Source organism: Saccopteryx leptura, chromosome 2 (assembly GCF_036850995.1).
Source record: "Saccopteryx leptura isolate mSacLep1 chromosome 2, mSacLep1_pri_phased_curated, whole genome shotgun sequence".
Lineage (NCBI taxonomy): Eukaryota > Metazoa > Chordata > Mammalia > Chiroptera > Emballonuridae > Saccopteryx > Saccopteryx leptura.
Genome location: NC_089504.1, coordinates 158,235,779 through 158,261,423, shown reverse-complemented (window position 1 = coordinate 158,261,423; position 25,645 = coordinate 158,235,779). Strand labels below are relative to the sequence as shown.

The 25,645-nt window shown below is 47.5% G+C and overlaps 1 protein-coding gene across 1 annotated transcript in view; it reads right to left on the bottom strand.

The window, feature by feature from the left end:
- ATP12A (ATPase H+/K+ transporting non-gastric alpha2 subunit) overlaps positions 1-21,784 on the bottom strand; it is a 28,524-nt gene extending 6,740 nt beyond the window's left edge. The window contains exons 1-14 of the mRNA XM_066365809.1: positions 21,665-21,784; positions 20,868-21,023; positions 18,498-18,557; positions 14,323-14,526; positions 12,996-13,109; positions 11,614-11,748; positions 11,368-11,485; positions 10,853-11,121; positions 8,798-8,996; positions 8,525-8,634; positions 6,334-6,468; positions 3,193-3,385; positions 2,094-2,269; positions 1,246-1,382 (exon numbers count right to left, since the gene is read on the bottom strand). Coding sequence (XP_066221906.1) covers positions 1,246-1,382; positions 2,094-2,269; positions 3,193-3,385; positions 6,334-6,468; positions 8,525-8,634; positions 8,798-8,996; positions 10,853-11,121; positions 11,368-11,485; positions 11,614-11,748; positions 12,996-13,109; positions 14,323-14,526; positions 18,498-18,557; positions 20,868-21,023; positions 21,665-21,673 — 2,015 coding nt within the window. The 5' untranslated portion in view covers positions 21,674-21,784. The remainder of the gene's footprint in view (positions 1-1,245; positions 1,383-2,093; positions 2,270-3,192; positions 3,386-6,333; positions 6,469-8,524; positions 8,635-8,797; positions 8,997-10,852; positions 11,122-11,367; positions 11,486-11,613; positions 11,749-12,995; positions 13,110-14,322; positions 14,527-18,497; positions 18,558-20,867; positions 21,024-21,664) is intronic.
- Positions 21,785-25,645: the final 3,861 nt, after the last annotated feature.

The window sequence follows — 25,645 nt, the reverse complement described above, 5'->3', positions numbered from 1 at the left end:
AGAGAGGGAGGGAGGGAGGGAGGGAGGGAGGGAGGGAGGGAGGGAGGGAGGGAGGGAGGAAGGAAGGAAACCTAAAGGGTTCTTAATATTCCAGGTTATATGGCTGCATCACTGGGAAGTCGTTTCATATCAACTTTTTGTTTCAGTTTTTCTCACTCTAAATTGAGTATTTAAGTTTTTTGTTTGTTTGTTTGTTTGATTTTTTTTGGTTTTGTTTTGTTTTTTGTATTTTTCTGAAGTTGGAAATGGGGAGGCAGTGAGACAGACTCCCGCATGCGTCCAACCAGGATCCACCCGCATGCCCACCAGGGGGCGATGCTCTGCCCATCTGGGGCATTGCTCTGTTGCAACCAGAGCCATTCTAGCACCTGAGGCAGAGGCCACAGAGCCATCCTCAGTGCTCGGGCCAACTTTGCTCCAATGGAGCCTCAGCTGTGGGAGGGGAAGAAAGAGACAGAGAGGAAGGAGAGGAGGAGGGGTGGAGAAGCAGATGGGCGCTTCTCCTGTGTGCCCTGGCCGGGAATCGAACCCAGGACTCCTGCATGCCAGGCCGACACTCTACCATTGAGCCAACCGGCCAGGGCCTAAATTGAGTTCTTAAGTTTTTAGATCTAGTTTATTGGGGTTTGAAAAATTCCATACAAGGAATACATAAAGGATAATTTTTGTGGTATTAATATAGTGCCTGGCACATAGTTAGTGCTCAATAAAATTATGAGTGAATGGGCCCTGGCAGGTGGGCTCAGCAGTAGAGCATCAGCTTGGTGTGTGGAAGTACCAGGTTTGACTCCTGGTCAGGGAACACAGGAGAAGCACCCATCTGCTTCTCCACCCCTCCACGCCTTCCCTCTTCTCCTTCCACAGCCACAGCTTGAATCGTTCAAGCAAGTTGGCCCTGTGCGCTGAGGGTAGTACCATGGCCTCCTCGCAGGTGCTAAGATAGCTCAGTTGCTGAGCAATGGAGCAGCAGCCCCAGATGGGCAGAGCATCACCCCATAGGGGGCTTGCTGGGTGGATCCCAGTTGGGGTGCATGCAGGAGCCTGTCTCTCTGTGTCCTTGCCTCTTAATAATAATAATAATAATAATAATAGTAATAAATTATCAGTGAATGAATGATATATGAACTATATCACCCTAAGAATATTTGGCAAAAGGGTGATTAGCTCCAAACAGCACAGCTCTTTAGAGCTAACAGAGTCCCACCGAACTTGAGTTTCTGCCATGTGGGTTCTGTGCTTACTTACCGTTTGTTAACTTGTTCCACGGCAATGTTGAGGCGTTTTGCAATGTCTTCCACAGTCTCACTGTTGGCTGAAATGATACCTACACTTTTGGCAATAGCTTTGGCTGTAATTGGATGATCGCCTGTAACCATGATAACCTGGAACACAAACATGGAGAAAGGCATGGGGATGATGAGGAACTGGCTGACCAGAGTAGGGACAGTTCAGTATTGCTTACTCTACCATGACTTAGTAGAGCATGGTTAGTGACAACTGTGGTCTGCCCATACATGTAATTCTTGATCTTTAGATAAAAAATACAACTGCTTTTGAAGGACACACTGATCCCACTGGGTTTGTCCTTGCTCCTAGCTTCCTGCACTTCCTCGTCTGATTAGAGGAAAGCCTTTCCCTTTGATGTTGCTTTATTTGTGAAAGGGCTGGCAGCCGTCTACCTGGGACAGCCTCATGTGGCTTCAACAGTCTTGATATTAATATGGTAAAGGAATGCAGATTTTGGCTTCAGTATCATGAAGGCAAATGGATTACAGAGGCTGAACCTCAAGATATAGTAATAAAACATTTTATTGTCTATCATAGTTTTGGGCAAAATATGGCTACTTGGTGGCACAGGGAGTTAGCTTTCTTCTCACTGCTATGACAATTGTGGTTTATTCTACACAGACATAATCATTTTGCTTTTATTGCACAGTTACTGATATCTTAGTATGGTAAAAGTAGAAATTTTTAAAAAGGGAATTATATTTACTTGAAGAGACCTCACCACTGACTATCTCTTTTAACAAATGTTCTTAGGAAGAGAAACAATATACTTGGAGGACTTTTTAAGTCAGGAAGATAACTCCCACCTTGATCCCTGCACTCCGGCATTTGGTGACTGCATCAGGGACAGTGGACCGAGGAGGATCAATCATTGACAAGAGCCCCACAAAACAGAGATTGGACATGGGAAAGTTCATGGCATCAACATCAAATGAATAGGTTTTTGGAAACTCGTCTGCTGGCAGGTAGAGATGACAGAAACCTGGAATACCCGTGAATTTGGAAGTCAGTGAAACTAGGCTATGAAATGACACAAGAAAGGGAGGAACATTTTCATACACACTCAGTCCTTTACTCTTTTAGCAACAGAGTCTACAAGAATTTTATTCTTTCAATTCCACAATGCATGGTTGTTTTTAGCAAAGGCATAGTTTATCCAAAAATAATTCACATACCAATTAGATTCTCTGTTATGTTCTAGGGCTATGAAGACCAAGACTAGACAGCCTTTACTTCTGAGGATGTCCCCGTGGAGTGTGGAGACAGAGACATAAAGAGATAAGCGTAATAGAGCATGGCGAGTGCTACTGAGGAGAGCTACATTCCAGCCACCCGGGAGTCAAGAAAGAGTTCATCAAGGAGGTTGTATGTGAGTCAAGTCTTGGGAGAGGTATTATGGATGACTGAGGTGGGGGACAGATAAAACAGCATGTGCTACTGCACACACAGAAGAAAGAATCTGGGGCACTAGGGATAAGGAGCTCAGTCCTTAATCAAGACAAGTAAGAGAAAGGCCACCAGGAGCAGAGTAGAAGCAGTTGTTACTCAGACAGCATCTGGCTCTCACAGGTTGAGGTGAAAGGATCCCGGTGTCTGGTGGGACTTCCCAGATCTTGTGACTTCCTCATTAGCTTTCAGATCAAATTTATTCTCATCATGGCCCACTGTGCTACATGATTCAGAAAAGCACAGGCTCTAAGTGGTCAAATGTGAGGTTTCTAGAGCGACTCTAGTTAGATGGGTATCAGGCTTGCCCTGAAAAGACTACCTGGTGCTGTGCTGTTCTTCTTCTTGTGAGTCCAGCTACTGTGCTATATGGTCAGCCTTTCTCATCTTGTGCCCTGACTCGGCACAGAACCTGGCACTGAACAGGTAACACATAAGGGTCTGCCACCAAGAGCTCACCCAGCACGCGCTCCCCTAGACCTCCCAGCTCCATGTAGGCAGTGTTGAAGGCCTCGGCCATGCTCCTGTCCAGAGGTTGCTCCTGGCCATTGACCATGATGGTGCTGCACTTCTCTAAGACCTTCTCGGGGGCCCCCTTCATCACCATGAGGAAGCGCTTGTCGACGGGGTCCTCTGTCTCGTGTATGGAGAGCTGGGAGGGAAGGAAGTGAGCATAAGTACACCATGCTAGCGTATCGTGACACTGTCTCCGTTCCACAGGGCCTGAACTGTGCAGACCTTTTCATTAGCAGCTTGACAGGATGGAAAGCAACCCTTCCTGTCATTGGGCTGCTTATCCTTGAAATGTAAAGAAGGAATTCTATAGGCAGGTTTCCTCCTTTCCATTTTCTGACTAAGGGATATGCAAGAGATGTGGACTTAGCCATGTAGTCCCAGCCCAGCAAGGCACCTTGAGGTTGAGTCCAAACTTAGTGACTGTGTTAGGGAGAATAGGTATGGCTTGTGACATCCTCTGCCTTGAACAAGAACTTCAGGGGTGCCTGTGGGGGTCAGGGGCTGTTAGGTACCTCATCTCTCCTCCCATCTCTCCCTCCCTGTCGTGAGCAACAGCATTTCAGAGCCGAGCTGTTCTGGGCTCAGGCAGGTGCGAAGGCAGCAGGCTTTCCTGTGCCTCTTCAGCTCCACATGCATCCAGATTTCCTGCCTGAATATGACAGGAAGTGGTAAAGGTATGAAGGAGTGGGCAGGCTATGTCTGAGCTTTCAGGAGGACAGCTGAGGAACACGTATCACAATTCTAACACTAATACCCTTTGACCTAGTAATTCTCCTTCTAGACTCATCCTAATAAGATAATTGGGAAAAGTGTGAAAAAAATGTGTAGACAATAGTGAATGGCTAAGTCTTACGTAGCCCTTATTATATACCAGGTATTCTTCTAAGCCCTCGAAAGGAATTTCAGAAAGCTGGAGCATATGAGAGAGAATGACTAAGTTTTAAAGAAATATCGTACCGTTTTGGGTCTATCAGTTGATTCTAAATCGGTAGTTCTTAGATTTCAAGTATCAGAGATGAGTACAATAAAAAAAAAATAAAGGACAAGCATAGGTTTGTTAGCTTTTTTTTTTTTAATGGCCAAATGAAGACATTAAAAAGCAACTAACAATCAAAACTAAAAGCAAACCAAACAGAAAAGCTCCCATCTACTATCACTATCATTTTCTCAAAGAGAGCATTTTAACACTTAAAAAGTAGAAATAATAAACACATATATTGTGTGTTGTTCTAAGTGCTCGCATAGTTACTCATGTAATTCTCAAAACTGCCCTAAGTCTGTGAGTACTCTAACCATGTTTTACAAAGAAGGAAACTCAGTAGAAAGGATAAATGACTCGTATGAGGTCACACACTAACAGGTGGCTGACCTGGGGTTTAATTCAGGTTGGCAGGTGCAAGCCCCCATCCTGATCACACCAGATATAAGGATGATCATGAAACACATTCATCTTCACCTAAACCTTTACAAAATATTGTTCTAGAAATCCAATTTGCCATAAACTACTGAAAATTTCTTCACGGACCGATTTCAGTTTGAGAACTTGCTGTTCTAAGGCCAATAAGACATGGACTTTCTGCTTTGTTTCCCTCAGGGGAACAAATGCCCCAAACCTTCCAAGGTCATGACCTCTAATGCTCTTTGTTCAGGGCTGAGTGTTGCTCAAGTGTAGAGTTAAAATGGCACCAACAACATCCAAAGAGGCCTCTTCAGCAAGGACACACACAGGCCTCTCTCTTTTCTAACTCTCTCTCTGTAGCCCATATTCTCCCTCCACTTTTTGTACCCGAGGCCTCATGGGACCTGCTTTTTCTTATTTCTCATGTGCCAAGGGAAGCCTCCAACTTCGAGGCCACCCAGCCTCATCTGAACAAACACAGACTGCCTGGCTCTGGTGAGTGTTGGCTCAGGCCTCACCAGCTGTTGAGAAAGCTCTGTACCTCACTCTCTGCCTTACAGAGCTGTGAGGAGAATCAAGTGATTTAGCACACATGGAAACTAGCACACAGATCATGGTAACTATGGATATTTTAGGATTGTGACTCATTCTATTTTCACTTAAGTTTTAAATGAGAGATCTGCTTTCCTAGCTGTAACATTTGACATCACACACTTTTGTTGGTTGTCTATTTGGCTAACTGCAACCATAGAGGCCAACTTCACTGGCCCATTATCCACAAAGATACTTGCAACAAACAGTTCTTTTCAAGCCAAACAAAATGGCAGGGTTGTCACTGGAAACTCTGACACAAACATGGCTATCCTATTTATACACTTTCTTGTTAATGAAAGAACAAATCATAATGCCCACTCTCAGCTCTGGAGTCTACTGGAAAGTCCTTTGGCAGCAGGACCTTGGGCTACACTGTCATTTGTCTAAACACCGGGAGGATGAGGGTGTTTGTTCGCCACACCAAAATGAAGGGAGACAACCAGGCAAGAGCTGCCATTTCTTCCTGAGAAATGAGCGGAAAGAAGACCTCTACGGGGCAGAAATGGAATTCAGCTGTTTCATGAAGGGCAAGGCTTTCCTCACATGGCCTGCACACAGGAGTCAGACAGATGTGAAAATTGGTTGTTCCACTTAGATGCTGGTGTGAGTCTGGTGACAGCAACACACTCAGGCACCTGTTTTGTAATCTATAAACTGGGAGTAATCAGTCCTGTTTCATACCCTTATAGTGAGGATCGATGAGACAACGTATGTGAAGCATCTCACACAGACTGAAGGCACAGTCAGTGTCCCCCTTCCCCCTTTGTCCTTGGCTACTGCCCCTCACTTGTGCAAGTCACACCACGGGACATGTGTGCATGAGTGAAGGTGTGTGTGAGTGTGTCTCTAATAGAGATAGATTGTTCTAGGAGCAGCCAGCAGACAAGATTCTTCTTCTCTACCTGCCTCAGGCAGAGGAAGAAGGCCAGCAAGGGAATCCTGTCCTGGGTTTACCAGATGCTTAGGCCGTCCACCTAGGAGGACTAGTTCTGAAGTGAAGTGTCATTCAAAATCTGAACTAATCTAAAGGTATTACAGGTAGAAATGTAATTCTCGTGATAACACAGATTCAGTTGTGAGCAGCAACTCACCTGAAATTTGTTGGTCGAGTTAAAAGGGATTTCTGCTACTTTGTGGTTTCTTTTTCTAATTTCCATCACATCACCCAAAATCACCTCTGAGAATTTCAAAAGAGCAGTTTCTGAGGCATCTCCTACAACAACTCTCTGGGAATCAAAAGAGATTTAAAAAACATATATTTGCAGCACATAATCTGGTTCTTTTGAGGTTATTTTTAAAATCTTTTTTTTTATGTGCCTTGACTGTGGGCCTTCAGCAGACCAAGTAACCCCTTACTTGAGCCAGCGACGTTGGGCTCAAGCTGATGAGCTTTTGCTCAAACCAGATGAGCCCGTGCTCAAGCTGGCGACCTCAGGGTCTCGAACCTGGGTCTTCTGCATCCCAGTCTGACTCTCTATCCACTGCGCCACTGCCTGGTCAGGCTGAGGTTACTTTTAGTAAATCAGCATGTCACCTAACTAAGCTTACCATTTATTCTTTTTTTTTTTTTTCTGTATTTTTCTGAAGCCGGAAACGGGGAGAGACAGTCAGACAGACTCCCGCATGCACCCAACCGGGATCCACCCGGCACGCCCACCAGGGGGCGACGCTCTTCCTACCAGGGGGCGATACTCTGCCCCTCCAGGACGTCGCTCGGTTGCGACCAGAGCCACTCTAGCGCCTGGGGCAGAGGCCAAGGAGCCATCCCCAGCGCCCGGGCCATCTTTGCTCCAGTGGAGCCTCTGCTGCGGGAGGGGAAGAGAGAGACAGGGAGGAAGGAGAGGGGGAGGGGTGGAGAAGCAGATGGGCACTTCTCCTGTGTGCCCTGGCCGGGAATCGAACCTGGGACTTCTGCACGCCAGGCCGACACTCTACCACTGAGCCAACCGGCCAGGGCCAGCTTACCATTTAACTGGAGAGACAAAATGATGACACACAATCATGACTGAGTTAAGACCGTGGTAAAGTGTTAAAGTGAGTGATGCCACCTACTGGCATTAACCAAGCTATGCTATTATTAGCAAATAATTTCATGAAAAAAAAAAGTTATAGGTCCTGGCTGGTGGCTCAATGGATAGAGTGTCAGTCCCAGTTAAGGCATACAAGAGAAGCGAATAATTGCTTCTCCATCCCTCCTTCTCTCCCTCATCTCTCTTTCCATCCTGGAGCCAGTGGCTTGAACGGTTCAAGTGTTGGCCCCAGGCACTGAGGATAGCTTGGACGGTCTGAGTGCACTGGCCTCAGGCACTAAAAATAGCTTGGTACTAGAGTATTGGGCCCAGATGGGGGTTGCCGGGTAGATCCCAGTCAGGGTGCACGTGGGAGTCTGCCTCACTATCTCCCCTCCTCTCACCTAAAAAAAAAAAAAATCAGTTATGAACTAGATCTTGAAAGACGGTTACAAAGAGAGGAGAAGAAAGTCTTCTGGAAGCCAGAATGCCACAAATGAAAGAGGTGAGACATGGAAGCCTTTGTTGTGAGTGCTGGCAACACAGATGGACATGGAGGGCCCTGAAATGCAGACTGAACTCTAGATTCAGGAAGCAGAAAACAGGCCCTGGCCTGCTGGCTCAGTGGATAGAGAGTCAGCCCAGTGTGCACACATCCTGGGTTTGATCCCTGGTCAGGGCACACATGAGAAGCAACCATCTACTTCTCCTCCTCTCCCCATATCCCTTATTTCTCTTTCTTCTTCTCCCGCAGCCATGGTTCAATTGGATTGAGCACATTGGCTCTGGGTGCTAAGGATGGCTCTGTGGATCCTCTGCCTGAGGTGCTAAAAATAGCTCAGTTGCAAGCATCAGCCCCAGATGGGCAGAGCATTGACCCCAGAGGGGGGTGGCCAGGTGGATCCCAGTTCAGGCGCATGTGGGAGTCTCTATCTCCCCTTCTCTCTCTTAAGTTAAAAAAACAAATAAACAAACAAAAACACTTTGATTATATCTACTTATCTGATCAAGAAGTTAGGAAAGTAACTTTAGGGCACATTCATTTTCTGAAATGAGAAAATTTTCAGACGACTGTGATCAATGTGAGACCTTTACAGATCTGTGATGTTGCAAAGCTAGTTAGAATGAAGATCTGTAGATCTTGGGAGCCAGACCTGCTCTTACTACTGTAAGCTTTCCTATGGTGGGGAGATTAAACCTAGCACCAAATAAGAACAGGGAAAGCAACTTCAAACTGGCTCTGGTTTAAGACCAAATGATGCAGACGCTTTACCTTCATGATGGGGATGCTTTCCTGTCCTGGTCTGAACTCAGCTCGGTTGCACAATGCGATGATCTTTGAGAAGGAGGCCCAGGTTCCAGAGCTTTGATCAAAAGTTTGCTCTGGAAAACAGAAAGCACAGAGGTGCTGTGGGTGTGGGCCAGCTTGCCATGAACCATACTGTTCACCCAAGTCTGAGACTGCACACCAACCCTGCCACGTTTGCCGGCACTCCTCTGCTCAAGTCCATGGCTTTGGGCCAGAATGATTGCTCTTAAGACTTACTTGAATGGTCTTCACTGGTGTCCGCCATAAAGATGTGATTGTCGAACCACAGATGGGCCACCGTCATCCTGTTCTGGGTCAGAGTCCCTGTCTTGTCTGAACAGATGATAGAAGTGGAGCCCAGTGTCTCCACTGCCTCCAGGTTCTTCACCAGGCAGTTCTTCTTGGCCATTCGTTTTGCTGTCAGTGAGAGAGTCACCTGGATCGAAGAGAGAGAGAAAAAACCACCTGAATGCAAGTACAATAACATAAAAGTAGCTAGAGCTGGACTAGTTTCAGGACAGGGCTGTAGTCACAGAGGCAGTGGCTGATAAACCCTATATGCCATGATCCTGTGTGTGTGTGTGTGTGTGTGTGTGTGTGTGTGTGTGTGTATTAAATATAGGATACTTCTTTTGACGCCTCACCCTTGAAGAAAATGATCTTGAGGAACCAACCCACAGGTTACAAAGCTAAGCAAGCTTGCTATGGCCCATACTCATGTGTAATTAGAGAAGGAGCTTTGGCCACCCAGCTCCTGTCAGGTAGAAGAGTGAATGCATAAGGTTTGTGCCAAAAATCTTGTCACAAAGGCTCACTTGTGGATTTGGTGAATCAAGAAGTGTCTATTGACCCTGGCCAGGTAGCTCAGTGGATAAAGTATCATCCAGGGGCACCAGGGTCGTGGTCTCAATCCCTAGTCAGGGCACATCTGAAAAGCAGTCAATGAGTGCTCAACTAAATGGAAAAACTAAGTGGAACACTGAGTTGATGCCCTCCCTCTTTCTCCCCCTCTCTCTCTCTCCCCCCTTCTCTCTCTCTCTTTCCCTTCTCTTCTCTCTCTACCTTCTCTTCTCTCTCCTTCTCAAATCAATGAAAACATTAAAAAAAAAAAAGAAACATTTGTGTTTCATTATAAGAGGCTCAGATTTTAATGGTAAAAACCATTAAAAAAAAGAGAGCTAAAAAGCTCTCTCTTTTAAACCCCCTAATCTTGAAGGGGTCTTTGGGCTCAATCTCTTCAAATTACTTCCTGCTGGAATCAAAAGGGACTAGAATTTAAACATTTCTTTTATTTCTTTCTTTTTTCTACAGAGACAGAAAGAAAGTCAGAGAGAGGGACATACAGAAACAAAGAAAGACGAAAAGCATCAATCATTAGTTTTTCATTGCGATACCTTAGTTGTTCATCGATTGCTCTCTCACATGTGCCCTGACCATGGGCCTTCAGCAAACCAAGCAACCCCTTGCTCAAGCCAGCGACCTTGGGTCCAAGTTGGTGAGGTTTTTTGCTCAAGCCAGATGAACCCGCGCTCAAGCCGGCGACCCTGGGGTCTCGAACCTGGGTCCTCCGCATCCCAGTCTGACGCTCTATTCACTGCGCCACCACCTGGTCAGGCTGGAGTTCAAACATTTCTGTCTGTCTTTGCTGAGGACCAAAGCAGACCAATGCACTGAGACCCCCCTTTACGTGTTCAGTTCACTGGAACCGCGAGTCCCTGTCCCTCCTCCCCTCCCCCATGGGTTGGGAGGTGGTTTAAGGATGAATTAAATGGGCTCTACAAAGGGAGACCTGAAGCTGAATTTTGGGAAAAATGCAGGAAAGGGCTGAATCTCTCTGCAGAAAGAAGGCAAAGAATTTGTGTGTCTGTGTGTGTCTACGGGGAAAGAAGTCCGGTAAACAATGTGCCCAAGTTCCTCAGTTGTAGAAGCTGCCAAGGAAGTTGTAGAAATGTGGGGAAGTCATGCAGCTGCTCAAAAGTCTGTGAGTGGTGGTTAGAGTCTGTCTTCTCTAGATCTCAAGGGGCAAAGTTACATCTGTGATTGGCAGCTAGTTCTCCTGAATGAAAACATAGCTTTCAAGGACATGCATTCAAATACGAACAACCTCACAATCCCTCTGTCCCTCACAGAAACATTCAATTCAGAATATCTCCTGGTTGCCCCTGATAGGGAGGGGTGTTGCTCTGAGCCAGAGGAGACCTGCAGTTTTTGGTGGAAGATCCTGCAGCATAGCAGGTGGCATGTATTAACAGGGTCAGGGGACAGACAGGCCACCTAGAAGCATGGACTCACAGTGACAGTGGCCAAGAGGCCCTCAGGCACATTGGCCACAATGATGCCAATGAGGAAAATGATGGAGTCCAGGACATGGTACTTCATAGACACTGCAATGATGAAGAAAAGGACGCCGATGGAGATGGCCACTCCTGCCACAATGTGAACAAAGTGCTCGATCTCGGTGGCAATGGGCGTCTTCTCATTCCCGACTCCTGAAGCCAGTGAAGCGATCTGACCAATGATGGTGCGGTCACCCGTGTTGACGACCATGCCGGTCGCTGTGCCTACAGGTGAAAAGAACATTTTATTCCAGGAGTCCTCAGCTGGGAGAAGACCACAGCCAGCTCACCTGTCTCTCTTTGGTGGCTTAGGATATCAGTTAACATTACAAAGGCTAACTTCAGTTCTGAGGGCCCTGTAATTCCAGGTTTTCTCTTGGGCAAGCTTGTACAAGAGATGGAAAGAAATACACACACAGAGCCTGAGGGGGCCCAGTGGTGTGCGTGGTCCTGGGAGCCAGCCAGACTTACCTTCCAGACAGGTTGTGGAATAGAAGGCAATGTTCTTCGTCTCCAGGGGGTTGTCATGGGTAAACTCGCAGGAGCGGGGTTGGGGCTCAGACTCCCCAGTGAGAGATGAGTTGTCAACCTAGAAGAAATTGTGAGGAAGTCCAAGATGAGGCACCATGTCTCTTGTTCTAGGTATGCCAAGAACTGGAGGACCACAGAGTGCCAACCAATTACCAGCTTGACCCTTGGGGTGCCCGTGACACTTACTTTGCACCCAGAGGTGAACAGCAGCCTGATGTCTGCAGGGATTTGGTCCCCTCCTTTAATCTCCACTATGTCCCCCACCACCAGCTGTTCTGCAGGGATTATCTTCTTCTCTGAGTCCCTAATGACAAGTGCTTGCTGCAAAAGAAAACGTGGCAGAGGCTTCAGATCCTGCAATGATGCTGACACTCCTCTGTCTACCCCTTTCCAAAACCCAGACAACTGGAAGGGTGAAAGGGGAAACAAAAGGCTTCACTTGGGTCTGGGGAGGACCTAGCAATATCCTGGGACCCAGAAAATGTTCTGTGGGCAGATATCGCAAAGGGACAGCCCTGGGCCTGACAGAGAGAAGACTTCTTCTGGCTGGGATGTCAGAGAAGCCTGAAGGCTGACCCAAAGGGCTTCATGATCCTGTCCAGGTCACGAAAGCTTTATGGGGGGCGAGGTGGATCTCCTGTTCATTAGCACAAAAGATCCCCAGAGTTCCCTCTAGCAGGATGCTCTGGGGCTCAGAGACAATGAGGTTTTCACACTGTGCTGACAGTGGTGCATGATGTCCCTGGAGGACACCTACCAGGGGTCCCTGTGGGGACACGGGAGCAGGGGGCCCTCACATTGGGAGCATTCTGGGGCAACATGCCATAAAACTGAGCAGTGGCAGCCAAGATGATCACAGATAAAAATCATGGGGTGATGTCTTTGGCTACCAGGTCACCTAAATGACTTGTCTGAACAGCTTACCAACACTTCCAAGCAGTAACAGAAGGCATTGTGCAATGACTAATCTTTCCATCCTACTATTACTTTTTTCTTCTCCTTTTTCCAAGAGAGAAGAGGGGAAATAGAGACAGATTCCCACATACACCCCAATCAGGATGCATCCAGTGAACCCCATCTGGGGCAGAGACTCTGCCCATCTGGGGCCATGCTTGCAACTGAGCCATTTTTAGCTCCTGAGGTGGAATCTCCGCTGGCCATTCGGGGCTGATGCACTCAAACCAATCAAGCCATGGCTGTGGGAGGGGAAGAGAGACACAGAGAGAGAGACGAGGAAGGGGAGAGGTGGAGAAGTAGATAGTTGCTTCTCCTGTGTGCCCTGACTGGGAATTGAACCCAGGGTATCCACACACCGGACAACACTCTACCACTGAACCAACAGGCCAGGGCCTACTACTACTCTTGACTAAGTGTTTTCCTGTCTCTTACCTCACCAATCATCTCAAACCCCTATGGAAATGGATATTCAAAGTGATTAGGTCACTTGCCTAAGACTTCTTAGACAGCAAAGGATGGGTCCAGGCCTCAGCATGGACCCTGGACCTCCAAGGCCCCACTATCCTCACGTGAAGTCATGCAGAGACAGGTGGGGGACAGCTGTCACTCACCTGTGGAATCATCTTGCTGAAGCTGGCCATGATGTTGGTGCTCTTAGCCTCTTGGTAATAAGCAAAGATCCCCGTTAAAATGACGACCAGGGCAAGTACAGTGCCCAAGTACACCTGGGTCAGGAGGAGAGGCATAGGTCAGAAAAATCAGCCAGAGTGAGCCAGACCCTAAGGCTAGATAGAGCTCTCCATGGGATGGCCAGAGAGATGGCAGTAGTATCCTGGTGTAATTTACAGGCCACAAAATATACCCATTTTAAGTCCGTAATTCAATGATTTTCAAAACATTTACAGTTGTTCACTGAAGTGCCAACAATCACCACAATCCAGGTTGGAGCATTTCCATCATCCCAGTAAGACCCCTTCTGCCTACTGGCAGTCTCCCTGCTCCTGCTCCAATCTTTAGCAACCATTGATTTGTTTTGTCTTTAAAATGGGCCTGTTCTATGCATTTCATACCAATGGAATCTTATGGGATGTGGCCCTTTGCAGCCACCTTTCTCTCAGCCTAGTGCTGGCCAGTGTGGTTTGTGGTTTTGGTGCTCAGTTGTTAGCAGGCACACGGGTTCCCATGTGAAAGAAAGACAATCAGCTTTCAGGAGAGAGTCCCTAAATACTTCACATGCATGTACCTTGTTTTTCACTTAGGAAGTTACAATGTTCTCTCTCTCCTCTATCTCCCTCTCTCTATTTTTTTTTTTTTTTGTATTTTTTTTTTTTTCTGAAGCTGGAAACGGGGAGAGACAGTGAGACAGACTCCCGCATGCGCCCGACCAGGATCACCCGGCACGCCCACTAGGGGCAATGCTCTTCCCACCAGGGGGCGATGCTCTGCCCCTCCTGGGCGTCGCTCTGTCGCGACCAGAGCCACTCTAGTGCCTGGGGCAGAGGCCAAGGAGCCATCCCCAGCGCCCGGGCCATCTTTGCTCCAATGGAACCTTGGCTGCGGGAGGGGAAGAGAGAGACAGAGAGGAAGGGGGGGGGGTGGAGAAGCAAATGGGTGCTTCTCCTATGTGCCCTGGCCGGGAATCGAACCCGGGTCCCCCGCACGCCAGGCCGACACTCTACCGCTGAGCCAACCGGCCAGGGCTCCCTCTCTCTCTTTAATATTGTTTTAGACTGCCTCTGATACATCAGGAAGTCATATATAGTTTCTATTTTACAACTGGGAAATGATTGATTTTTCCAAAACCCATGCAGCGATTGGTCAACAGGAGACTCCTGATTCCACCCATGGCTCTGCCCATGAAAAGCCTTGCTTGTAAGTCTGTTCTTCTCTGTCACTAATTCATCAAAACCAGGCCAGAGACATCAATGCCTTCCTTACATTGTCTAGAGATGAGGATTTATCATTAGAGTACTGGATCCCGTATGCAATCCAGCAGAGGATGGCTCCCACCCAGAGAAGGATGGAGAAGCCCCCCACCATCTGCTTCAGGAACTTGATTATCTCAGGTGTTTCCTTGGGAGGGGAGAGGGCATTGGGCCCATCTCGAACCAGGAGCTCAGCAGCCTGGGCACTGGAGAGACCCTGAGAAAGTTGAACAAAACAAATTAGAATTAAGAAGTACCAATTGGCAGTTACAAAATAGTCACAGGGATGTAGAGTACAGCATAAGGAATATAGTCAGTAATATTGTAATGACTATGTAGAATGCCAGGTGGCACGAAGCTTATTGGGGGGAATCACTTGTTAAATTATATAAATGTCTAACCACTATGCTGTACACCTAAAACTAATATAATATTGAATGTCAACTGTAACTGAAAAAAATTAAAACTAAAACAATAAAAAACAAAGACGGAAAGAAACAAAAAACCCTAAACAGAACTATACATTTCTCCTGCCTTGGGTTAGATGTCATACTTTGCAGGTTGTAAGGAGGAGTTACCATGCCCAGGAGGGCATAGGGAAAGTGGATGACTCTTCATCTCCCCTTTTTAAATTTACTGATTTTAGAGGAAGAGGAAGGAGAGACAGAGAGACATCAATTTGTTGTTCCACTTATTTATGTGGAAGTTATTTATGACGCTCATTGGTTGATACCTGTATGTGCCCTGATTGGAGACTGAACCTGCAACCTTGGCAAATCAGGACAACACTAACCAACTGATCTACCCAGCCAGGGCTACCCCACCATTTTAAAAGCAGCATTTAATGCTTAATGTCAGCTGGGCAGTGTTCTCCATATATTTACTCATTTTATTTTACAGAATGGCCCTCTGAGGAAGGGACTATTATTATTCTCTCATCTTACAGACGTGAAATTTGAGTCACCAGGATCCAACCAGGCATCCCAACCCAGTGCTGCTATATTCTGTCTGCTAAGGCAGTTCAGTTTTTGAGAGCTTTTCCCAGAGACAGCAGCAACCTGGCTAGGGAGGATTTGAAATACAGAAGCTTGTCACCAGGGTTAAGGGCAATCCAGTAACATCCAGAAAATACTCTCTCTTCTGGAACTTCGATATGGCACATGGCTGATTTTTCATCCTTAAACCTGGTGCTTTTCTAGATATTGGCCCTAAGTTCTAAGTTGTTCATCTTAAAGAGTTACAAGTCCTACTAACCTTAGGCCAGTCAATTCTTGCCAGAAGCTCTCTATCCACAGGTGCTTAGAATTCCTCTTGAAATCCTGAACTATTATCCATAGTTTATTTCCCCCAAAATACCTTTTATAGAGAAAGCCTTTTACATGCCTTCTCTCCCTAATTATGTTGTAAGCCAGTTAAAGAACCCTGTCCTTGTTCATTTTTGTGTCCTACTGCTTTTTCTGTAGTGGAGACTCTTGTTGAATGAATAAACTTGGAGTCGCCAACTGGATATCATCACCACCCCCTTTTGCACTTCTTTTTCCCGAACCTGAGACTCACCATCATGGCTCCCTCCCACTGCCTTCTCTAATCTCTTACCCCACCCCCACTGAGGCCTAGCCCACTGACTGACCCCTGCCCACATCTCCTCCTCCCACTTGATTAGGAATTTGCTCAAAACCCTCAGTGTCTCCTGATCTGCCCCCTCCCTTGTGTCTTCCAGCTGCTGCTCTGGTTCCCGTGCTCACCTCACAGTCTTGCATTCTTTTGGGCCCTCCCATCCCCCACTAAAAATAAAATCATGTGTAGTATGTGCTTGTGTGTGTACCTCTATATCTCTCTATATCTGTCTTCTTCCAGAAGTGCCTCTTTTTCCTTTTCTTCCTTTTTTTTTTTTGTGACAGAGACAGAGAGAGACAGAAAAAGGGACAGATAACGACAAACAGACAGGAAGGAGAGATATAAGAAGAATCAATTCTTTGTTGTGGCACCTTAGCTGTTCACTGATTACTTTCTTATATATGCCTTGACCCGGGGGGTGGGGGGTGTTGCAGAGCAAGTGACCCCTTGCTCAAGCCAGTGACCTTTGGGTTTAAGCCAGCGACTATGGGATCATGTCTATGATCCCACACTCAAGCCAGCGACCCCACACTCAAGCTGGCGACCTCAAGGTTTCAAATATGGGTCCTCCGCGTCCCAGTCTGATGCTCTATCCCAGGGGTCGGGAACCTATGGCTCACGAGCCAGATGTGGCTCTTTTGATGGCTGCATCTGGCTCGCCGACAAATCTTTACTAAAAAGAATAATAATGTTAAAAATACAGTGTGTCTGTAAAGTCATGGTGCACTTTTGACTGGTCACAGAAAAGCAACAAAAGACGATAGAAATGTGAAATCTGTACCAAATAGAAGGAAAACCCTCCCAGTTTCTATAGGATGAAGTGGCAGCTTGTGCGCATGCACAGATGATGACGTAACACCATATATAAAGCGGAGCAGCCCACGGCCATGCCAGTCGAGATGTGGATGGTACAGAGGAAAGTTCAGTGTGTTCCATGGCTCGCTAAATTCGAATCTGTGACCAAAGTGCAACGTGAATATTGGCGCGTTTATAACAAAGCGCCACCACATAGGAATAATATTACTCGGTGGGATAAGCAGTTGAAGGAAACTGGCAGTTTGGTGGAGAAACCCCGTTCTGGTAGGCCATCAGTCAGTGATGAGTCTGTAGAGGCTATACGGGATAGCTACCTAAGGAGCCCTAAAAAATCTGTGTGTGAGCCCACATCGAACTACACTGAATAGGTATGAAACTGGGAGAGTTTTCCTTTTATTTGGTGCAGATTTCACATTTCTATCATCTTTTGTTGCTTTCCTGTGACTGGTCAAAAGTGCACCATGACTTTACGGACACACTGTATAAAACATTCTCATGTATTACAATCCATTCATTTCCTACCGCTCATGTTCATGGTTGCAGGTGGCTGGAGCCAATCACAGCTGTCCTCCGGGACAACACCAAATTTTTATTGGATAATGCATAACATACACGGGTTGTTGTATGGCTCTCACGGAATTATATTTTAAAATATATGGCGTTCATGGCTCTCTCAGCCAAAAAGGTTCCTGACCCCTGCTCTATCCACTGTTCCACTACCTGGTCAGGCCTCCCAGAAGTACCTTTTGAAAACCAATCATACCAAATTGCTTCCTTGTTTAGAAATTATGCTCCCTATACCCTTAATATAGTCTATATTCCCTAGTTTAATATGAGAATGCTGAGCAGTTCTACTGGAATTACCAGTCCCCCACCCTGGTGCCTCATTTTCTACTTTACCTTCTCTCCCTACTCCTTTTCTCCACCATCCATTTCATGCACTCTGTCCTTCCTTCCCCCTGGGTACTCCAGCAACTTAAATCCAACCCATCATCCTATGTCCCAATTCTAACATATCCACTGGTCAGAATCCAACGCTCAGCGTGTCATGCAGACCTCTCGATTGCCCTCTAAGTGGAACAGAGTGGATGATATACTTCTTTACACAACTGGCTTCCTTGCTGACCTTGCTCCATAAGTTTGGGGATCCTGTTCCTCTGCCCTGATCACTGCTGGTCCAGAGCATCACACACAGTGGGCATTTTTGTTGACTTGAACAGATGTAGCCAAATCTCCTGATGTCAAAGCTTTTGAAATCTGAGCTGAGTCTGAATTCACAGAAGGAAGCAGTACCTCTGTGGTGGGAGAGTTGGGAGCCTCCCGGGACCACCATTCCTTCTCGGAGGAGGAAGAGGCGGACAAGCAGAGTCTAAAGGGTGAATCTCCAGACCCTGGATTCTTAACGCTGGCTCTCCCCATTCTTTGATAAGACTATCATACTTTCTGGACACAACAATTAAAACAAACTCTCACCATGACAATGAGCAAGCATTTGAACCTTTTCAGGAGATCATAGCTTTCTGGGGTCAGAGTCAAAAGAACTGTAGCATCAGCATACAGTTTAGCTGAGGAGCTTGACTGCAGCCTTGGTTTGGAACACCAGCTCCTGATGTCAGTCAGCCCTCTGGCACCAGCCAGGGCATTCTCAACATTGGTGCTATGACACTCCTAAAGATGCCATCTACTTTCCCACACACCCTTCTCCTTTTTAGTCAGAGGGCTGTTCCTCCCAGTCTGAGTTCCTTTGTGACTTACCGTAACGATGTTTGTATGATATTTATTTTCCAGTTCCTTATTGTTGAGCTTATGGTCATCCTGAAGTCCATGAAAAGAACAGAGTGAATTAGATAATTCCAAGACTCATGCCCGAAGCGCTGAGGAGCCCATGGGACTTGGGAGCAGCACAGGTGATGGAAGAAGGCCAGAAAGGGTGGGAGTGAGGACAGAGTCCTGGGTGCCGGGTGGCCATTGCAGAAACAGGGGTGAGGGTCCTGCTGCAGGAGAGGCTCCTCTTGACTCAGTGCACTTTCTGGCCACCCAGGAAGAGTTCAGACTTGCTATTTACCACATAGTTTTTATGAACAAAGCAATGCATTTCATTTCAGTCCGAGCTCCAGCACATGCAAATCCACTCTGTGTCTAGGTGCTAATTCAGATGTGAATGTGGGGTCAGTGGAGGGTGACAAGCAATACCAAACAGCCCATTTCACATATCCTGACAACTCGGGAGCCATGCAGCCCTCTCTGGAAAAGTAGTTTCTGGGAGAAGGAAGCATGACTTTCCTTATTCAACCACCTGAGACTCAGGTAGGGCACTGGTTATAGAAACTCTGCACTCTGAAAACCTGCCATATAATACCAGTATGCCTGCACTTACTAACTGTGCCCCGGGACCACTAGGTTTAAGCAGTGTTTCTCAACCTGGGCATCATTGACTAGGGCTGATAACTCTTTGGAAGGACTTCTACTCACCAGCACCTTCCCTCAGACCCAAGGCAATCTTTATGCTCTGGGGTCCACAACAAAGTTTATACAGTGACTGGGACCAGAGCCACCTCTTCTCTTATGTACATGCAAAAATGTCACGTTAAGAAATTAGACTTCAGGATTGAATAACTTTTTTTTTTCTTGTCTTTTTCTCAGCCAGAATCTGCTTTGCTCATTCTTTCATCAGCTGAAGATGACATTGCCAAGGATCTAAAGGGTTAAGACACACTTCCGTGCACTGTGTGTTAAGTTCTGGGAAGGTATGAGGAATGAGGAACAGATGAGCAGAGCCACTGTTTGCATGGATGGACCTGGTTTAACAGGCTGCAGTGGGAAGCCTGCTCCACAGCACCTGCTCCTCTCCTTGGCCATGGCTGTGGGAGGAAGATGAAGGGCAAGGAAGGGATGGGGGCTGGGAGCCCTCTGCTGGCCAGAACAAAATTGCAAGGGCAGCACCCTGAGCTGGGCTTGGATTTATTCAGAAGCAGGCATGCTTCCACTCTCATCAAGGTTCTGAATTGCGGGAGAGGTTAGGGTGCAAAAGCATGGAAGCACATTGCCCAATTTACAAGATTCTTGGGAATCAGTGGAACACTGACTAATAACATGGAAATTATTTTTCAGTATTACACATCTTCACAAAATGCTCAAGAAGGGAGATTTTCATCTTAATAAACAGGCAAATGACAGAACGGAGACATTTTGACGTTGTACGTAGAAATTTCAAGGAAGACTAGATACACTTTCCATCCTGAGTGTTAGAGACACGTATGAAATGACTATAGGAAATGAGAATGACTATGTATTGTCTGGTGCTGTTCTAAGTCTTTCTCCTGCTGCATTTTATTGAAACCTCTTAGCTATGTAGGTATCATTTTTCACTCCCATTTTTCAAAATAGGAAACTGAGCTTCAGTCAAAGTGGCATTTGAGTTCAGGTCAGTTCAATTTCAGGGCTGTGCTCTTAAATGTGTATCAGAACATATGCAAATTCCTAGTGTGCTGTTCGAAGGTTCACAAGTTCTCCTGAAGACACAGAAAGCCCTCATGTGTACCTTCTGACCATTTCTCACCACATCCAAAATTCATGCTACTAACTTGATGTAGAGATGGTGGAGAGCTTGTCAAATTCCTGAATATTTAGCTACTGGCTCTATAGCCCCCAGGAGCTTATACCATTAACATCTGCTGAAACAATCACAGAACTTTTAAAGTCTGCAATAAACTTGAGTGTAGAAGCTCCCACAGTCATATCACTTCTCATGGTGCATATATGCCCAGTAACCTAGTAAATCTAAAATAGTTTCACCTTATCGACTAGAAACTGGAACCTGGTTACTTATATCTCAGTGAAGCTGCCGGAAGGAGAGCAATCTGGGCCAAGCCTGTAGGACGGGAAGCCCAGACCTGTGCCTGGGTCCCCCTGGGCGTGCTGACAAGCAGAACGCAGGAATCCTGCAGGTGCCTGACCCCTGGGCAGATATTATCACACCTTTCTCTTTTTCCTTTTTTCGCCTTTTTTTTTTTTTTCTAAACAAGTGGATGTTTAAATCGTTGAGACTGCAAGCTCCCTATAAGCCTCCCAGGGGAAGGGCAGCACTCAGTGGGCCCCTTTGGCTTCAGGGACTGATTCACTGACCAGATCAATTTCCTTCTTGGGGGCCTCTTTGTGGTGATTCTTTCTGAGTCCCAAGCAGTTGTCCAGCAGGCCCCTGTACTTCTTGCCATCCCCCTTGTCAGTTTGCTCCAGGTCTTTAGCTCCATTGAGCTCCACAGAGTAAATCTGGGGTGTTTTCTGAAGGAGAAGCAGAAGTGCAATATTAGCCCCAGATGGGTTTTCTGACCTCCTCTGGGTGTCAGGACCACCCTCCCCCTGTCATCCCATCTCTTAGGGAGAAGAAGGAGCACGACTGTGGGGAGGTCCCCCCACCTTCAAACAGCAACTTCCTAGCCCTCTCCCCTCTCCCTCCTTCTTCCCTGTGTGGAGAGCAGGCTGGAGTACCATCCTCCCCCCCCCCCAAGCCTGGGAGGGGGTAGGTGGGATGTAGTTTCCCCACCTGGAAAGAGAACCTCTCCAAGGAGCCCTGAGATCCCCTGAGTACCCTGTTCTCCATTTCTTGGGTGGAGAAGTCCCACTCTCTTCTGTTTCTTGGGGGGGGGGGTGCCCAGTGCTACCCCATTTATTGGGTTGGGAGGTGCCCGGTGAGCTCGCCGAACCTTAGCTCCAGACAGAGCGCGCATTACGCACCATGGTGCATCCGTTTAAGCCCAGCCCGGGCCGCCCTTGGGACAGGGGCTGCCCGGGGACCCCACCTCTGACTAAGAGCTTTGAGCGGGGTGGATAGAGGAACTGCGCCGAGGCCGAAGAGCGCGGGATGCAAGCAGCCCTCCACATCCCCGCCCCTCCCGACCCGCCTGGGCCCGGGATGCACGCACCTGGCCCATGATGCAGCGGGCGGGCCGGGGTCCCAAGGGCAGCTGGCACCGGTAGAGACGCCCGTGAGACGGCGGAGGGGGTCCCGTCAGGCGGCGGCGGCTGAGCGGCCCTGCGCACCTGGGCAGACGGCACAGCCGCTGGCAGAGGAAGGCGGTGGCGCCTTAAACACCGAACGTCCCGCCCCCGCCTTCCCCGCGCCCTGGCTTCGGGGACCCACGCCCGTCGCCGTCTGAATGTGCAACTTGGTTACCAATAAAAGAACTGATACAATTACGCCGTCAGTGCCGTTCTGGCGACACCGGCGCTCTGAGGCTGCTCTCCGACAGTAGGCACGGCTACTCTTGGAGGGAATTTGGGGACCACCGAGAGAGAGAGAGAGAGAGAGAGCGAGAGAGAGAGAGAGAGAGAGAGAGAGAGAGAGAGAGAGCATCTGATTTACTGTGTGTGATAGGGGCCTAGTGTTGTGTATGGGACTTCAGTATTGTGTATAGAGAGTTGGACATAAAGAGGAACTTTAAACTTGCTTTAGGTAGCTGCTTAGAGTAGAAAATCCCCAATAGCCTGTATAAGGAAGTTAAGCATTAAACGGAGTTGCCTGTGGCAGTAGCTTAGAGCGAAAAGGTTTTACAAGCCCACCTAGTTGGATATCTTGACTTAAATCTTGCCTACAGAAGCAGGGTATGATTTTATGCTTTAGCCTTGCAGCAATTATAGGAAGAACTGTAATCAGCTTTAGAACAAAGAACGCTTTCTACCGAAATGTCAAGAATGTTGTGCATACCTGTTGTAATAGCTATGACTTTGTGATTTATCCTCTTAAATACTACTCTCTCCCTAGGCTTGGGGCTGTTAGCTGTTTTTCAGCTAGCAGTCGCTGGCTGGCTAATAAAGGCTCTTTAAATTTATAATCAATTTGGGCTCTGATCAATAATCACTCACGTTCAGTCCAAAACACTGTGTAGGATCCAGAGAGGAATTTGGAGTCGGAACAATTCGGGAGGGAGAGAGCAGAGAGGAGACTTGAATTCAGCGCCAGCCGAGGGTCTGTGTGTTCTGAAGACGTGGACCAGGCTCTGGGGCGCAGAACTTAAGTTGTAGACTGGGCATCCACACACACTGAGATGGGGACCAAGCGCTCAGGCACCCAGAAACCACACACCTTCCAGCCTTCTAGCCTCGTGCTTCCTTCCCGCCTCTCTCCTTTCTTCCCTCCTTCCCTTAATTCTTTTCTGTCCAGAATGACAGAATGTAAAGCCTAACCATCCTTCTGCCTAGCACGGCAGAGCAACACCAATGAGTCACTCCTTATGTAAACTAAATCAGAAGGATCAGGATGGAGTGACACCTGGTTACAAATACACATGGCAAGCTCTTTAGAGTGTGTGGGAGGGTTAAATTCTAGTCCAAACTCAAGCAGTAATGGCCTTCTGGGGAGATCTGTGCTGTGTCCTTCCTCTCTCCTCCCTGCAGAATGCTCTTGAAGGAAGAAAAGGGGAAGGAGATAGGAGATTCATGTGAAACTGATGTTGCTACTGTTGGCTAGGAGTCTGGGAGAAGAGGTTTTGCAGGCACCAGGGGCTGCTGCTCACTTTCCCTGGTTCCAGCCCCTGCTCTGCATTTTTGTACAAGTGTGAAACAGACAAGCAGGATTTGGGATAGATGCCCCTGACCCCGAGTCGAGTTGAATCCAAGGTTCAACAGCAAACTCCTACTCATACTGAGTTGATTGGGAGAGGAGGTTAAACATTAGAAAATTGTACAGTTCCTCTGGAGAAGATTGCTATTTATTCTTGTTGGTATCAAGTCTGGAAAAGTATTCACTATGACCAAAGTGGACAAAAGTGAACATTGCCTGGTCCTCTAGCACCTCTTAGCTCCTGCAGGGTGCCAGTCTCAGCCACTGTGAGTGCGGCCCATGTGGCAGCCTCTGACACTGTCAGGTGTCCTGGAGTGCAACCTCTACCAAAAAGGACAAATGGGGCCTCTCTCCCTGTCCTTGACTGCAGAGTCATTGCTTTGCTGTCTCCCATCTTCCTGCCCCAGTATGCAGGCATCCCATTATTCCTTAAGGGGAATGGCCTCCTGTTGGGGTCAGCGGATACCCCGAGGAGCTGTAAAAGGAACAGCTTGCCTAAGTGAAACTTGGCTGTTTACTTGCCTGCAGTTCAAGCCTCATTGCGTCCTGAGGTCATTACGCCCTGAGGTGATTCACAGAAGCATACCTGCAGGTAGTTCTCACTGCCTGTTTGTGCAGAAAACTCCTTTCTATGAATAGGCTTTGTCTTTTTAGCTTTCATGAAATCACATCCTCATTCCTCAGTTTGCTATTCTCACGTATTTTCCCCTATATAATCTGTAACCTGTCTGTAATAAAATGAGACTTGATCAGAATCCTGTCTTGTCTCCATTCTTTGTGCCTCTTGCCTTGTAGAATCCTCACTCCCCACTTAGAGTCTCCGTTGCTTGACCTGCGGGACGGGTCAAGTGGCGCCCAACGCGGGGCTTGAAGATAGGGGATCCAGTGAAGGACGTCGCATCGGGTGCACCCAAATTCGGACATTTCTCAGGAGCCTGCTGAGAAAATCAGGGCCAGTGAGTAAATGCGACGATCATGGGGCAAGAAATAAGTCAGCATGAGTTATTTGTGGAACAGTTAGGACAAGCTTTAAAGGCACGAGGAGTAAAGGTTAAAGTTAAACAGTTATGCAAGTATTTTGATTATATAAAAGATCTTTGTCCCTGGTTTCCTATTGAAGGTACTATTGACCCGAAAAGATGGAAATGAGTAGGGGATGTGTTGGTCAAATAAGTTTGTAAATATGATATATATGTTTGCTTGCTTGTGACTTATATTGGGTGTGGGGGACAGGCTATAAGCAGGCCAGGTCGTTGTAGCCTAAGGTTTGGTTTTGGGACTAAGCTTTTCCCCACACCCTTGACTGATTGTATGATCTGGGTGGTGCACTCTCATGAGGAATCCAATTATGCCTTGGATAAGTGACTTTGTATCAGAGACTTCCTTGTTTGTATATTGGATTAAGGGATTTTGGTTTTCTACACTATAAAGTGGGACAGACCAGGAGCTTGGACACACAGTTCCTGCTATCACGATTGCAGGGGCTTCCCTGATCCCTTGCCCTTCATGGGAAGAGCTGGTTTTCTGCTTTTCCCTTGTCTTCTTTTGTGGTTTGCCTGTCTTGGTGAGACACCAATAAATAGGATGGCCCCCCGTCCTCTGACTCCGCCATTTCTTTATCGTCTGCCCAAATCCAATGGGAACCTGCATGTGAATGGCCACGATGGCGGCTCCTGGCCTTACAACTGGCGTAGTTTCCGGCAGGATTCAGAGATTGGTATGGAGCCACCACCCTTGATGGGTGGGATAGAGTACTGGTTGCTGCTCTGGCTCCCCATGGCTGTCCTTTTAGGGGCCATGGGCTACATGTTTTTTACTCAAGAGGAAACTGCCCGAGGTCAAAGCTTCAGTATGAATTGCAAATAGAACGGCAGAAAAGGCTGGAATTGGAGCGAGCACTGGAGAAGGAATTACGGGTTCGCGAGTTGCAGTTTACCCTGGAAGTTGAATGTGTTCACCGGCAGTTGTTGGAGAAACAACTGCGGATTCAAGAGCTCGAGTCTCAGCTTCTGGCCAAAAGCCAGCAGCCACAGGAGCCTAAACGGTCACCAAAGGAGCAGCAGCATCCGTGCCGGTGGATTGGCTTTGAGTCAGCGGGAGCAGGCGCTTGCGACTCCTCTTCTGAGGATGAGAAGGCTCAGGCTGAAGCTGCCATACGCACACTGAGAGCCCGACCAGTTGTCACCAAGAAGGTAAAAACCCAGCAACAAAGAGTCCCTCAGGGGCAGCCACAGCCTCCAGCCCAGGTAATGGAACACTCTGTGGTCCGGCCCTATACCCAGGCAGAGCTGATGGAGTTGGGGGCACAATTTAGGCAGAAACCTACTGAATCCCTGGTAGCCTG